The sequence below is a fragment of the Balaenoptera ricei genome, chromosome 8 (genome assembly GCF_028023285.1).
Source record: "Balaenoptera ricei isolate mBalRic1 chromosome 8, mBalRic1.hap2, whole genome shotgun sequence".
Taxonomy (NCBI): domain Eukaryota; kingdom Metazoa; phylum Chordata; class Mammalia; order Artiodactyla; family Balaenopteridae; genus Balaenoptera; species Balaenoptera ricei.
The window spans coordinates 112,736,984-112,752,005 of NC_082646.1; the positions used below are offsets into that span (position 1 = coordinate 112,736,984).

General features: G+C 66.2%; 1 protein-coding gene across 1 annotated transcript; it reads left to right on the forward strand.

Annotated features, from left to right (window-relative positions):
• Window positions 1–6,937: 6,937 nt before the first annotated feature.
• Window positions 6,938–14,099, forward strand: TH (tyrosine hydroxylase). Its single transcript, XM_059929866.1, has 13 exons — window positions 6,938–7,027; window positions 8,449–8,646; window positions 9,426–9,600; window positions 9,870–9,958; window positions 10,182–10,249; window positions 10,547–10,597; window positions 10,980–11,125; window positions 11,216–11,351; window positions 11,475–11,544; window positions 12,061–12,117; window positions 12,310–12,405; window positions 12,712–12,845; window positions 13,726–14,099. Exons 1-13 carry the CDS (start codon window positions 6,938–6,940, stop codon window positions 13,883–13,885), a joined length of 1,470 nt encoding a protein of 489 aa, XP_059785849.1. The 3' UTR covers window positions 13,886–14,099.
• Window positions 14,100–15,022: the final 923 nt, after the last annotated feature.

A 15,022-nucleotide genomic window follows, 5' to 3' on the forward strand; every position in this document is an offset into this window, starting at 1 on the left:
GGTGCCCCCAAGGTCCCACCTCTGGCCTCCCATGCCCCTACACCCTGATGTCCAGCGGTGCAACCCCTGGCCACTGTCTCCCTGGAGAGTGGTGGGGTCTCCCTCCCTCCCCCAACCCCCGGCCGTGCTGGGTGGGGGCCGGTGTCTGCGAGTGATCCATTCAGGACTCAGCCTGGGGGGCTGGAGGCCCTAGAAGGTTCACACCTGCATTGTGATGACCCTCCATGGGTCTCCCCCCACCGACTATGAGACCCCTGAAGGGAAGGGGCCCTGGTTCAAAGGCTTGTTGGACAAGTGAATGGAGGGAGGGAATAGATGAATGAAAGCAGCAGCCTTTCTGCCCCTACAGGACCCTGCCCCCCGGGGGGCTGGGTGGGGATGCAGCGGCAGCCTCTGCTTCCGGGGGCTCCGCGGGCCCCGCCCCTGGTGTGGAGACCCAGCCCTCGTGTGATATTCCCGGAAAACGTGGGCTTCGCCCTCTATCCTCCCACACAGGAGGGAGCCGGCACAGCCTGGACGCGTTTATATTATAAAACACAAGCTTGAGATCAAGGTGGGCCGGCTCGGTCTCAGCCGAGCTCATCCTGGGCCCCAAAGTCATCAGAAATAAGTAATCGCAAATAAGCCCTGTCTAAATATCACGACTGGCTGGGTCAGCGGCGCGCGGCCTGGAAATGTCAGCCGGGGGCGGGGGCCCCTCCAAGCCCGGGATTAGCCAATGGCACCTGGAAGGACTGCGCCAGCAGCCCCTCCCGCCCGAGACCCCGGCCGGCACCTGGGCAGAGGCGCAGAGGATTACGCTGCCGGGGCCCTTCTTTCAGCCCCGCTGGTTCCCCGGAGAGGATGCCAGCTGCAGCGGAGGTGGGGCCTGGACGGAGTGGGGGACACGCATCTGGGTCCAGACCAGGAGCGGGGGGTGAGGGTGGCAGGCAGCCCCAGGGAGAACACTGCCCACTGTGGACCCGGTGGGGGGGCGAGGCGTAGGGGAACCAGCGAGGCCCCCATCCAAGCCCCTCTCAGTGGGCAGTTGCGTGCGTGGCTTTCTCTCCGAGCCTCAGGCTCTCCACAAAGGCCCTGCCCTGCACGGGGTGTGGTGCTGTCAGCTTGGAGACCCAGCAGACCACACCCCCTCTGCCTCAGTTTCTCCAGCTCTGGGCTTGCTTCCAGAGCTAGAGGGGGCAAAACATGTCTCGGGAGCTCAGACAGAGGGAAAATACAGACGTTTGCTGCCACAATGGGTCTGGGTCTGGGTCTGGCAGCGTTACTGGGTCTCCTGCAGGTCACAGCACCTCCTGGGACCACCTGTTCTGGCAGGAGGTGGACATCGCCGCTGCCGTCGGGTCCTGAAAAATGTCAGTGCTGGCGGGCAAGGTGGGACCTCAGAGCGCTTCCCGGGCCTCACTGAAGCAGGAGTATGGGGAGGGGCTGCACTGCCCTCCCCACCCCGGAAGGAGAGGTCGTGAGGCCGTGCGGGAGGGGAGGATGGGATGGGGTCGGACACAGAGGGTGCCTCAGTCCCAGCCAGCTCCCGAATCCCAGCCCGGAGGCAGGAAGCACTGCGGAGGCCGCCTGTGGGCCCAGGTGGACACAGGTGGACGGGCCTCGCTTGGCGCTCCCGGGGCGCAGGGCCCAGGAGGGCCCGAAGACGCTGGACCCCTGGAACAGCCAGGTGAAGCAGAGCCTGGGGCACTGGCCGCCCAGATGTTCCGCTGGGAGGTTCAGCTGGTGTGGTCTGGCCACACTGAGCAGGGCAAGGCTGTCCCCTCCCGTGTTTCGGCCGCTGTACTTCTGTTAATGCAGCCCAGGGCCACAATGTGGGGAGAGTCAGATGCCGGAAGCCAGGCTCCCGCTAGGATGTGAGGGAGGCTGGGAGGGTGGAAACGGGGGATGAGGCAGCCCCTCACCATCAAGGGCCCTGGGTGCCCCAAGCAGCCACAGGGGCAGGCGACTGGGACCCGGGCCCGTGGCACCAGGACTGGAGGGACACTGGGCTTGCAATTAGACCTGATTGCTGTCAAAGCACAGCTGCCACAGGCCGCCCGGGAGTGACTAATGAGAACTGAATGTGGCTCTTATTGCTTTTCTCCGGCTAATTTGTCAGAAGACTGAAAGGGCCAGGTGGGTGGGGGCCCGCAGGCAGGCTGAGTCACTGGCATGGGGGCAAGGCAGGGAGGTCTGCAGAGGGACCCCCAGGAGCCAAGAGCACCTGTCAGGAAACCGGGGCCTTGGCTGTGACTTGGTGTGAGGGTCTGGAGGGACACAGAGCCAGGGGTCACCCTGTGTACCACCGACCGTGGCGGGTCAGGCCTTCTAAGCCCCTGCTGCACACCACATGCACACACTCACCCACACACACTTGCACAAGCATCTGCGTGCATACGTGTTCACAGGCACACGCACACAAACGGACCAGTAAAGCTGCAGCTGCAGCTCCCAGTTGCGGGTCCCAAACCTGGCAGCAGCAGCTCGGCTGCTGGCCTTACCCCATCTTCCGTCTCTGCACTGCGGTGCCCGGCCCAGGCCTCCCCGTGCCCAGCGCTGGACAGACCTCTGCTGCAAGGATCCTGGGATGGGGACCCTTGGGAAGGTGTGGAGTGCTTCTCCAGAAGCCTGAGAGCACCAATGCCTGGTGCCCAAGGGACCCGTGCTCCCACTGCTTGGATGGGAAAACAGAGTCTGGAGCACAAGGAGTTAAGCCAGGACCCCCCGCCTGCCCCCCAAAGGTGTCTCCAGCACCGAGCCAAGGGCCCAGCCTCCTACCAAGGGCAGGTCCCACCCACGAGGACACAGTGCTGACGGGAAGGGAGCTCAGAAAGGGGGCAAGAGGGAGGTCTGCCCGGAGGAGGAAGGGGCAGCCACTGGACCTGAGGGCCTGGCAGGGGAAGGGAGCCAGGAGGACCCAGGTGGGGGTGGGAGTGGGGTGGGCACTCTCTGAGGGGGCAGGGGACACGTGGCCCGCTCAGCCGGCTCTCCCCTGACTTCCAAATGCCCAATTATCCCTGAGCGCATCGGATCGACCAGTGGGGCGGCCGGCTCCTGGCCCGGCTCTTCCATCTCCTCCGCCCGCCTTCTCGCCTCTGCTTCCTCGATGTCCTCGTTAGGGCTAATTGCTCTGACATTTCAGCTCTGACAGGCCTGTGTGTCGGGATATCATGGATCTGCTTCTCCGAGGCTGAAGGGAGGTGGGCAGCTTTTCCCCTGCCTGTCCCCAAGCACGGGGTCCGGCAGGAAGAGGCCTGGGGCCCAGGCTGGGCGAGGATGGAGGTGGGCGGCTCAGGCAGGACCTCTGTCCCTGATCCCCCGGGTGTGTGCTCTGCGGGGCCCGTGTAGCTGCCCCCGGCAGAAGGGGTGGGATGCAGACCTCCCTGTCCCCAGCAGCCCCTGGGACCACAGGGGCCCGGAGACAGCCCAGGCAGCGTGACACCCTGAGCGCCCCGAGTCCTCGGAGGTGTGTGTGTCGTGTCTGTGTGTGTCACACAGACGTGTGCCTTTCCCAGGACACACACGATGCCCGTGCACAAAGACCACCCTCGGGCATGACCTTTGACCCCTGGCTTGCCAGGAGCGCTTTCCCTGACTGTTCGCTCACAGTTTTTGATGGCGGGGCCCTGCAGAGCCCCGGGCTGGGGCAGTGCCCTGCTCAGCAACCCTCCTGAGGGGGTTTGGGGAGGAGAGCAGGGCCTGGGGGTCCCATGGCGGGAGAGGCCGGCGCCTGGGGGAGCAGCCTGAGGCCTCGGCACGGCCCTGTGGTCATGGAGCCGGGCGCTGAATGCTGCTCACCCTGCCCCTGCCCCACGCCAGGCGCCGGCTTGATGCCAGGAGCGGGCACACTGTCATTACGGGCTATTACGTCCTCTGGGGGCCTCGCTTGTTGAGAGAGAAAACACGCCAGCTCAGCACCTCCTAATTGCCTGGCAAGGCGGCTGTAATTACTCAGCGTGACTGTGGCAGAGGGGACTGCCCAGGGGAGGGGTGCGGGCAGCGAGGGCTGAGGCCCAGAGCAGGTGGAAGGACGGCAGGGGCTGTCGGAGCCCTGGCCTCACGCCACATCCCTTGTCCTCTCACCTCCGTGCCCGGCCCCTCCTCCCAATTCGCCCCCGAACCCAGCCCTCGGTGCTCGGCCCCTTCCTCCCCTGTGGACTGTGTCCAGGCCACAGGGCTCTCTCATGCCTGACCTTCCCCCGTGGGCCCCCTTCCAGCCCTGCCCTCCTCGGGGGTGTCTGCCTGCCTGGCGTGGGTCTGTTAGATTTCTCCCCTTGGGGTCTGGGGCCCTGAGCCCCCTCAGCCCCTGGGACGGACACCAGTGGGTCCTTGAAAGAGCCATGTCTCGGGAGATGGGAAACCTGGGCTCAAGACTCGCTGCGTGACCCAGAGAAACCACTCACCTCAGTCTTCCTATCTGCGGAATGGGTCTATGAAGCCCGTCTGAAGGCAGATACTGCGATCACCTGGGAGTCCCAGGCCAGAGCGGACTGTCGGCGGGAAGGAGACCAGGGTGCAGAACCAGGGGAGAGGATGTTAGTGGGCTTGGGGTGCCCTGGGTCCCCTCACCATCTGGGGTGGAAGAGGGTGCAACGCACAGTGGGGGAGGGCGCGGCTAAAGGAAAAGGGAGCACTTCTGTGCTCTGGGGGCCCCAGAGTTGGGCCCACTCCAGCCAGCCCTGGAGGGGCAGGGGTGTGGGAAAGTCTTCCCAGGATGGATGGGCAGATGGACGCGTGGTCAGGAGGGGGCCGCGCTGGTCACTGAAGCGTGTCCACCAGCTTCCCGCCTTCAGCTTTTGCCTGGGGTCTCACTTGGGGGTCGCCTGGCCCCAGGGCAGACTCAGAAAACTGGCTCCACACCGCTTCGACGCAGGCACCGGCACCGGCTCAGGGAAGCAAAGGGATTAGAAACAATATTTGTTATCAGCGGAGATATTTGCAGAAAGGTTAAATCCACAGCCGGTGGTAGAGCCTCGCGTTCCTCCTGTGCAGTATTTAGTGGATATGTCACCCCCCTGCACGGGGCCCCCTCTGAGCACATGAGCCGGCCACCGAAGGGCTGGACCCATGTCACCAAGGGGTCCCCAGCAGCCCTCCCAGAAGGAGACACATGAGAGCCCCAGGGGGCTTCCAGGAGGAGCCGGGAACCTGTCCAGCTGCAGCAGGCCTGGTGCTGGGCGTGGAGGCTGGCCACCCCTGGGGACCACTGGGCACGCAGGCAGGGCAGATGCGGCCTGGGGCAGCGGAAGCCCACTGCCCTCCACGTCGGCCCACGAGGGCAGAGCCACCCCCGCCTTCCCCGCTGGGGTCTTGGGCAGATCCTTTTAGCACCATTTAGGGCTCACAGCCCTGTGGAACCTCCTCTGGGCTGGGCCCTGGGGGCAGGGGCCACTGAGACATGTTCTCCAGGAGCCCAGCGTCTAGGAGATGAGACAGGCCAGGCACGGGAACACAGCCGTGGGCCAAGCCAGCAGGGTTCCTGCTTTCAGAGAGCAGAGGAGGGGGAGGTTAATATCAGGGGCAAGAAGGGGTAGGCACTGCAGAGTGAATGGTAGCTGAGCTGGTTTTGTGGGATGCATAGGAGTTTGCCAGGAGAAGAAAAGGGTGAGGAGCATTATTTCAAGCTGGGTGTCATGAAGTCCAAACCCTCCTTTAGTAGGACATGGGGATGGTTGGGGGTGAGATCAATAGGGGTGGGTGAGGGGAGGGGGTCACTCAGGCTGCTTCCAGGGAGCAATGGGGAGCCACAGAGGATTGTGGAGTGAGGGAATGGCATGGTCAGACCACACTTGGGGAAGGTCCGGGAGGAGAGGGGTGCGGATGGCCGCTGTGATGAAGAGTGGGTGCTTCTTCGGGGCATGAGGGGTGTCGGGGGGGGTCGACTGAGACAACATGGTGACCAGCTGGAGCTGCCGGGGGCCTCACACCTTTCCCAAAGCTGTGCCTGAACGTGGGGATGGGCCAGGGGGCGCGATAGACAGGGCAGGACTCACGTCTGCCTGGTGCCAAGGGGGGGTCCCCTCCGGTCCCCTGGTCTCCGGGGTGGGGGCACCACCAGAGGAACATCGTGCATGGAACTCAGGAGAAACTCTGGGCTGGGGTTGTCCCGGGACCCACATGATGCCAGGGACCACGTGAAGAAGGGTTGGGCCACAGGGGCTGGGCCTCAGTGCTCAGGGATGGGCACATCCCCGAGGTGGTGACACCCCAGGGATAAGTGGTAAGAGGGCCTTGGGGGACGCTGGGGGGTAGGGGCGGGCCAGGAGAGGGGGCGAGACGGCCATGCAGGAGTCAGTGGGACAATTGTTAGAGACTTCCCTGACTCCCGCATCCCTCATTCTCCTGCACACTGGAGGATGTGCCCTTCTGGAACATTCTGGGCCCTGCTGGATGTGCCTGGTGCAGGGGGCAGATAACATTCCCGCTGAGGACATCTAACAGGAACATGCCTCTGGACCCTGTTGGGAAATTTGGTGAAGTGAAGAATCTTCTGGAAAAGCAAATTGCCTCCTGACATCTGAGGTCTGAGCCTGGCTTTCTGGACCAATGGCCACCAAAAGTCAGGGTTTTGTGTAACGAACACCGTGGGGTGTCCAGAACTCCACCTCCCCGTGTACCCGCCCATCACCCGGCTTGGGTGTGGGCCGAGGGGCCCGGCTGCACCCAGCCCTGCAGAGCACGCCTGCCGGAGCCCGGATGATTCAGAGGAAGGGCCGGCCGCCCGCCTGGGTGCCTGTGACGGTGGATGCAATTAGATTTAATGGGACAGAGCCCTTTCTCCTGCGTCTCCGTGCTCCTCGCCCACCCCACCTCCCTCAGGCGGCAGCAGGAGGGGGACGCGGAGGAGGTGGGAGGTGGGAGGTGGAGGACCCAGAGGGGCTTTGACGTCAGCTCAGCCTATAAGAGGCCGCCTGGCAGAGGGCTGTGGAGACGGAGCCCGGACCTCGCCGGCATCATGCCCACCCCCAACGCCGCCTCGCCGCAGGCCAAGGGCTTCCGCAGGGCCGTCTCCGAGCTGGACGCCAAGCAGGCCGAGGCCATCATGGTAAGAGGCAGGCTGGTGCCCGTGGGCCGGCACGAACCAGAAGCCCAGGGGTGTCCCCTGAAGGTTGGCGGGAGGCTCCAGGCTCAGGGTCCACATGGACGCCCTGGACCCAGGCCTGGCGTCCAGTCCTGGCCGCAAGAACCTCCCCTGCCCGGACTCTGTGGGCAACCCCTGTGCCCGGGTGTTTGAATCTCTGTGGGTGGGTCCTGCTGGACCCAGTGTGTGTGCAACAGTGTCCCAGGCCCTGCAGCAGCTCAAGGTGGTGGGGGGCACTGGGCAAACAGGGGTGCAGGCCCCAGTTCTGCTGAGCTGAAGGGAGGTCTGAGCTCCAGGGTGATTCCCATCCATCACCCGCCCATTCACCTGTTCATCCACCATCCATCCATCCATCCGTCCGTCTGTCCAGCTGTCCATCCATCCGTCCGTCCATCCGTCCGTCCAGCTGTCCATCCGTCATTCACCCATCCACCTGCCACGCGTTCCATGTCCCACATGGGATCTCCTGTCTTGAAACCCACCTCCCCTGTTTCCCTGCCCGGCAACCCTGGGCCTCCCTGACCACCAGGGATGGCCCCCAAGGCCTGGCCCACCACTTGGGAGCCCCCGAATTCAAGGGAGGCTGTGCTGGGAAGACCCGCTGGGCCACCCCCTCTCTGAGACTGGAAAACTGGGGGCTTCTTGGCCTGGAAGAGGGGTCTCCAGTTCGTCCTCAGGGGTGGCCTGGAATAATCGGCTCCCTGCAGGTTTAAAACGGCTCTTGTTTATAGAGCTTTAATGAAAACACGGGCTGGGTTCTGGAAATTTAATTTGCAGGCACCATCTCAGGGGACTGGCTGTGGGGTAGAGAGTGTTCACCCCAGGCCCCTGGCTCTGTCCACACCTCGCCCACCGCAGAGTGGGAGATCTGGGGAGGGCTCCCCCGCGGCCCCCTGCCATGTTCCAAGACCCAAGGGCACCAGAAGCTTCTTGGAAGTTCAGCTCCAAATGATGAGCCCCAGACAGGGGGCTTCTTCTCTACTCAGGCCGGGGGGCGGGGCAGACACACAGACCCCGGGGGCTCACGGTCTCGGGAACGACTGTGGACAAGGTGTGGCCAGGGGCCCTGGGCTGTGAGGCAGGGCTGGGCATGGGGCCGTGAGGAGAGGTCATTCCATGGGGCCAGACACCGTGTCCCCTGGCCCTGCCCAGCCCGGGGGCAGCAGGGCAGCTCCCGACTCACCCCTCCGGTCCCCTAACCCGGTTAGATGTGGCCTGGGGGCACAGGCCACGCAGCATTTCCCCCAGGCCACCCTCAGCTGTGGCTCCCAGCCGCCTCCCCGCCCCCGCCCCTGCGGCCCCCGGCAGGCACGATGCTGGAGCTGGGTCCCAGGTTCTGTGGGTCCGGCTGAGGGCGGGGGGAGCTGGCGCGTCTGTCCCCACAGTCCCCGCGCTTCGTCGGGAGACGGCAGAGCCTCATCCAGGACGCCCGCAAGGAGCGAGAGAAGGCGGAGGCCGCAGCCGCAGCCGCGGAGCCTGGGGAGGCCCTGGAGGAGAGGGACGGGAAGGCCGTGGTGAACCTCCTCTTCACCCTGCGGGCCACCAAGCCCCCCGCGCTGTCGCGGGCCGTGAAGGTGTTTGAGGTGAGGGCGCACCGGGGGCCACGCGGGGAGGGGGCTCACAGCCCCTTGCCACACCCTTCTGTGCTCAGCAGCTCCCTGAGCCCGGCCCCCAGCCCTCCCCCGTGCCCACCACCTCACCCTGGGGGCAGGTGGGTGCGGGTCCCCCAGGGCAGCCGGGGAAGCAGGGCCCCCCATGCCCGCCTGGCCCTGGCGGGGCCGGGCTCATGTGACAGCTGATGGCTCTCGCTGCTGGATCCGGGCACACGCACCCCAGTGACATTACAGCCGACTCCTCTCAAGCTCCAGCGGTGGCCGTGTGGCCCGAGGGCCGTGAGGACTGAGGCTCCGCCCGTTGCTGGGTGATGGGAGCTGGCAGGGGAGCGCACCCACCCCGCCCCCCCGCACTCAGTGGTGCTTGGTGGGGGCCTGAGCCTCCCGACCTGCCCACAGTGGGGTCAGGGCCCACCCCCAGCCCCGGGTGTCTAGAGGTCTCGGACGAGGCCACCAGGGATGGAAATCAGGCTGCCTGGGAGAAGGCCCCACCCGGAACGCTGGGTCTGGGGGACCCTGTGACAGCCCCTGTTAGACCAACTAGACAAGAGCCATTTTCCCAGCTGAAACCTGCCCAGCGGCGGCCCTGAGTCTGGAAGGCGGTCTTGTGGGCTGCTGGCTGCCGGCATCCAGGGCAGGGCAGGGCGGGCCGACCCCGGTGCCTGCTGCCCAGCTCCCTCGCCTCCCCCCCTGTCTGCCTCTGTCTCTCCATCTCTCCCTCCCTCTTTCTCCCTGCTTTTGCTCCTAAGTCATTTGAAGCCCAAATCCACCACCTGGAGACCCGGCCCGCCCAGAAGCCGCGGGCAGGGGGCCCGCACCTGGAGTATTTCCTGCGCTGTGAGGTACCCAGCGCCGCCCTGCCCACCCTGCTCAGCTCCCTTCGCCGTGTGGCCGAAGACGTGCGGGGCGCCGGGGAGAACAAGGGTGAGGCTGCCCCTACGCCCTGGAGTGCGACCACGTGACCTCGAGACATCGGGGTGCAAGGGGTCCCACGGGGAACCCCAGTGACCGCGTGCACGGCCTGGGGGCTCCCTCCCTGCTGGCTCCGGCCCTCCCCCTTCCTCCTCGTCTGTGTCCGGGCCTGGGTCACCTCCAGCCCCCCAGTCGCAAGCGGGAGGCTGCTTCCAGGGGGGGGCCCTCCCACCACAGCCCAACACCCAATCCGGTCCTTCTACCCTCCTTCCTGCGTGAAGTCCTCTGGTTCCCAAGGAAAGTTTCTGAGCTGGACAAGTGTCACCACCTGGTCACCAAGTTTGACCCTGACCTGGACTTGGACCATCCGGTGAGCCGGGGCCCCGACCTGTCCCCGTACTCATGGCTGGGGCGGTGGGCGTGGACCCCGGCTTGGGACGGGGTGTCTGTTTGCCGCCGGCTCCTGGTGGAACCCTGAGGTCTGGCTGGGTGCAGCTGCCAGGCGCCCGCCGGTATCTCAGGCCGCGTCTGGGCTGGGGGCGTGGGGAGGGCTGGTGGGCCGCGGCGGCTGATGGTGTCCACTCTGCCGTCAGGGTTTCTCGGACCAGGTGTACCGCCAGCGCAGGAAGCTGATTGCTGAGATCGCCTTCCAGTACAAGCAGTAAGGACCCCCCCTCGGGGCCTCATTCTCTGAGACCCAGACCCCGTCCTGCGGCCTCACACTAGACCTGGGCGGGGGGAAGGGAGGGATGTCTTTGTCACCAATGCCATCACCTTCACTGTCACCATGGTCACCGATTTGGGGTCCCCAAGTCACAGCCGAAGAAACGGAGGCACAGAGCAGTTAAGCAACTTGCTGCGGCCACACAGCCGGGCTCGCTCAGCCCAGGCCCTTCCTGTCCCCCCAATACACGCCCTCCCCAAGGGGGCCTGGACTAACCGCTGACCCCCTCCCCAGAGGTGACCCTATTCCCCACGTGGAGTACACGGCCGAGGAGACTGCCACCTGGTGAGACCCCGTGATGGCAGCTGGGGAGGGGTGGGGTGGGGAATGAGGAGGGCCTGGAAAGACCCCCAGAATCCCTGCGTGGCTAGTGGTGGCCTCCAGAGGACAGACTAAGTCCGGGTGGAGGAGGGACTTCCCGAGGCCTCCCACGGTCCCCTGAAACCCCCCAAAGCTGCAGGTGGGAGACGTCCACTCCCAGTGGCCAGTGTCTTTGGGGCCAGTGAGAGGCCTGCAGTGTGAGGCTGCCTGGGGTCTGCAGGGGGCAGAGCAGAGCGCCCACAGGAGGGGCTGCTGGATGCGGGGAGGGGTCTGGAGCTGGCGGCGGGGGTCCAGGTTGGGAGTGGGGGGCACCCGGCCAGGCTGAGCCCCCCCCCGCCGCCCACAGGAAGGAGGTCTACACCACGCTGAGGGGCCTGTATGCCACCCACGCGTGCCGGGAACACCTGGAGGCTTTCGAGCTGCTGGAGCACTTCTGCGGGTACCGGGAGGACAGCATCCCCCAGCTGGAGGACGTCTCCCGCTTCCTGAAGGGTGCGACGCTGTGGAGGTCCCGGCGGGAGGGCCTGGGGTGGGCAGCCGGCGGCCCCACCCGCGCTGACCGCCCGCCCGCCGCCCTTGCAGAGCGGACCGGCTTCCAGCTGCGGCCCGTGGCCGGCCTGCTGTCTGCCCGGGACTTCCTGGCCAGCCTGGCCTTCCGCGTGTTCCAGTGCACGCAGTATATCCGCCACGCCTCCTCACCCATGCACTCCCCCGAGCCGTGAGTGCCCAGCCCAGCCCGCCACCGGGCCTGCGGAGGACGGGGGCCGGCGCGTGCTGCTGGGGGAGGGGGCAGGCTGCGGCCCCGGCCCCCGGCCCCACCCGCTGTCCGCCCCCAACACAGGGACTGCTGCCACGAGCTGCTGGGGCACGTGCCCATGCTGGCCGACCGGACCTTCGCCCAGTTCTCCCAGGTGCGTCCTCGAGGCCTCAGGAGCTGGGCGTCAGCCGAGGGGCTGGGGGGCGGCACCTGCAGCGACGGGTGCTGCCTGCCCCTCCCCACCCCCAGGGCTGGACGCCGCCCACACCTGGGTCATGAGACTTCAGAGAGACTGCATCGTCCTGGAAGAGAGGGGCGGGCGGGCCGTTCTGAGAAGACCACCTTAGAACAAAGACGGGGAAGAATCCTTTCCCGAGGGTCAGCGGATCACGGTGCCCAGAGGACAAGCTGGGGGCAGAGTGCCGCGGCTTGTGCTGCCACCTGCTGGCTCTCCCAGGAACGGCAGAGAGCGGTCCTGGGCCCTTGATGGATCCTGGGAGCGTCCCTGCATCCCAGGAGGGTCCCTGCACCCTGGGAGGGTCTCTGTACCCTGGCAGTGTCCAGGAGGCCCCTGGAGGGGCTGCAGACAGCCCCAGCACCCTCCCCTCACACAGGCGCCCAAGCCATGGTGGGCTGAGCCTCTCCCCCCTCAGCTCTCCCTCCCCCACAGGACATCGGCCTCGCATCCCTGGGGGCATCGGACGAAGAAATTGAGAAGCTGTCCACGGTGGGTCCTTCCCCCTGCAGGACGCTGGGTCCGGGCCGGGCTCTCCTGTCCAGGCTGAGGTCTCCGCTTCTCACGCCGTGACCGCCCGGAGCCTGGCTCGCCTCTGCCTGGGTGGTGGGTGCCTGGGGCCATGGTCGGTGGGGAATGCTGTGCTGTGGTCTCTCGGCTGACCCTGCCAACTGCCCCCACCAGCTGTACTGGTTCACCGTGGAGTTTGGGCTGTGCAAGCAGAACGGCGAGGTGAAGGCCTACGGAGCGGGGCTGCTGTCCTCCTATGGGGAGCTCCTGGTGAGACGCTCCCCCCCCGCCCCCCCAGGAAGGGGCTGGAGCCCGGGTCCCCACGGGGAGGGTGACCTTGGCTGTGCCTTCTGGATTCGGGCCTCCCAGGAGGCTGGGGCTGCCCTCTTAGGGGGGCCAAGAAACCTTGTCCCTGCCCCGTCCCACCCGCACTGTCCCCAGGCCTCGGGAGGACGCCCAGTGGAGAGGGGCGGGTGTGAATCCACACCCAGAGCCCACCGCGGAGTCAGGCCAAGGGGCTCCAATTCCCTCGGGGCCCTGAGATCCCCTCCCCCCCAACTCCCGGCCTCCCGCCAGCACTCCCTGTCTGAGGGCCCCGAGATCCGGGCCTTCGACCCCGACGCAGCGGCTGTGCAGCCCTACCAGGACCAGACTTATCAGCCTGTCTACTTCGTGTCTGAGAGTTTCAGCGATGCCAAGGACAAGCTCAGGTAGGCCGAGACCCCCACCGTGCCCCCCAAACTGGGAGAGCCAGCCAGCAGGCCGGGCCCGCGAACCCATTTCACAGTGGAGAAAACAGTGCACACCTCGGTTACAGCACCCCTCCCGCAGCAGGACCCCCGAAAAGTCTGGGGAGGGGAGACCTGCGGGGCTGGTGGCCACGTCAAGGCCAGGCCAAGGCCAGGCTCTGAGGAGGTGAAGTTTGACTTTGTAAGATGGATGTGTGGGGTCCTTCCCAGTCCCCTGCCCTCTGAGCAGCTGGGGCCGTGGTGGGGACAGAGGACAAGGGCCGGGGTGACTGAGGGCTGGGTGGGGAGCCTGGGGGTAGCGGGGAGTTTCCAGGGCTGCAGGTGCAGTGACCAGCATTCCCCAGGGGAGGAGGGCAGAGCCCGACACGGCCCACTCGTTCGCCCTCGGAAGGGGCCTCTTTTCCAGCCAGGCTCCTGTTGTCACCGGGGAGACTGAAGCCCAGGATCTATGTGCCTGCAGTGGGGGGGCGGGGGTTGGGTCCCACACCCAAGCTTCGGGACAGGGATGTCATGGACCCTGCAGGGCGCACGGTCTGGAAACCTTCCTGAGGGAGGAGGCCTGGCTGAGCGGGGCCTCGGGAAGGAGCAGGGAGGGATGGAGTGCCTCACAGAGGCTCGCTTGGAAAAGGCCCGTCCCTCCCTGCCGTAAACAGCCCCCAGCCCTTGGAGGAGGCCTCAGTCCCCCATCTTGTCTGGCTGGTTGGACAGAATGAGCTCTGGGGGCCCAGGCGGCTCAGAAAAGTCCTGGGAGCTCTGAGCCTGCTGTGACGGAGACCCGGGCCCCAGCCCTCCGGCTCCTCCCCACTGGGTGACTGAGGGTCCCTGCCGGCTCCCCTACCAGGAGCTATGCCTCCCGCATCCAGCGCCCCTTCTCCGTGAAGTTCGACCCATACACGCTGGCCATCGATGTGCTGGACAGTCCCCACGCCATCCGACGCGCCCTGGATGGTGTCCGGGACGAGCTGCACACCCTCACCCACGCCCTGAGTGCCATCAGCTAGACGCGGGCGCCACCCCGCAGGCCCCCGTAGGCCGGGCCCAGGTCTCCTGGTCTTCCCCCCGCCGGCCCCGGCCCCGCCCACGTGAAGGGCGGGCTCACAGGGCACCCTGAGAACCCACCAGAGATCCCCCTGCTGGAGGGCACCCTGCTGCCCCACCCACCGCTTGCCAGCTCTGCCTGCAGGTGACTTTGTGCTGTGTGCTGCCTGTGTGCCGTGTGCCACCTGCTCCCAGTCTCAATAAAAGAAAGAATCCCTCTGCGTGCCCACCCGGCTGCCTTCTGTGTCTGTGTCTGTGCACCGAGCTCAGCCCCCAGCCCTGCGCCCCTCACACTCTGCCCCATCCCTGCTCAGAGGCTCCTCCACTGCCTGCCCCCTCCTCCAGGCAGCCCCGGGGTCACCTGCTCGCCCAGGGGACCCCCAGCCTGTGCTGAGCCACCAGCAGCTCCAGAGGGCTGAGGGGGTCCTGGCTGAGCTGTCCCATCTCTGTGGGGTGGCAGCATGGAGGTGGGGGCCTGGCCTGGGTTTGCGGGGGCAGGGCTCACAGCCATGGTCTCCTAGGCAGGGCTGCAGGCTGGGCCCTCCCCGCAAGCCCGAGGTCCCCACTAGGAGGAGGACGGGCTCCAGGGGCCAGCCTGTGAGAGCAAGCAGAGGAACGGGGGGCCCAGGGCACAGCTGCCTCTGATCCCCGTGCCCCACCCCACCCAGAGCAGGACCTGGGAACGCGCCCCCTCCCACACACCCCCCCCCCCCCCCGGCAATGTGTGCTGATGGAGCGTTCAGCTGGCCCCTAGGTAACCTCTCTGGGCCTCAGTCTCCCCAGCAAGGTGGGCGGGGGGCTGGATTCTGGGATTTCTTTACTCGACAGGTCTGGACCTGGCCCTCCAGCTAGAGCCCCCAGAATCCTCCAGGTTTGGCCCAGCCCAGGGTGCCCCCTTTCCCATCCTGGCCCTGGCCCTTGGAGCAAGCAGCCTGGGGCTTCCTGGGAGGTGGCTGGTTCCTTACTTCCTGCAGGAGGTAGACACCAGCCCATCTTCCAGGCCCTGCTCTTTCCCTCTGGTTCCCCCTACCTCCACCTCCCACCACCAGGACCCTGGCTCTAAGCTCTTAGGATGTTAATCCTGGTAAACTCCTACTCAT

Bases quoted from the DNA above. Each gene is read 5' to 3' on its own strand.
- TH (XM_059929866.1), top strand. From the start codon at position 6,938: ATGCCCACCCCCAACGCCGCCTCGCCGCAGGCCAAGGGCTTCCGCAGG. The intron at 8,647-9,425 runs GTGAGGGCGCAC...TTTGCTCCTAAG, and splicing joins GGGCCGTGAAGGTGTTTGAG to TCATTTGAAGCCCAAATCCA. The intron at 9,959-10,181 runs GTGAGCCGGGGC...CTCTGCCGTCAG, and splicing joins ACCTGGACTTGGACCATCCG to GGTTTCTCGGACCAGGTGTA.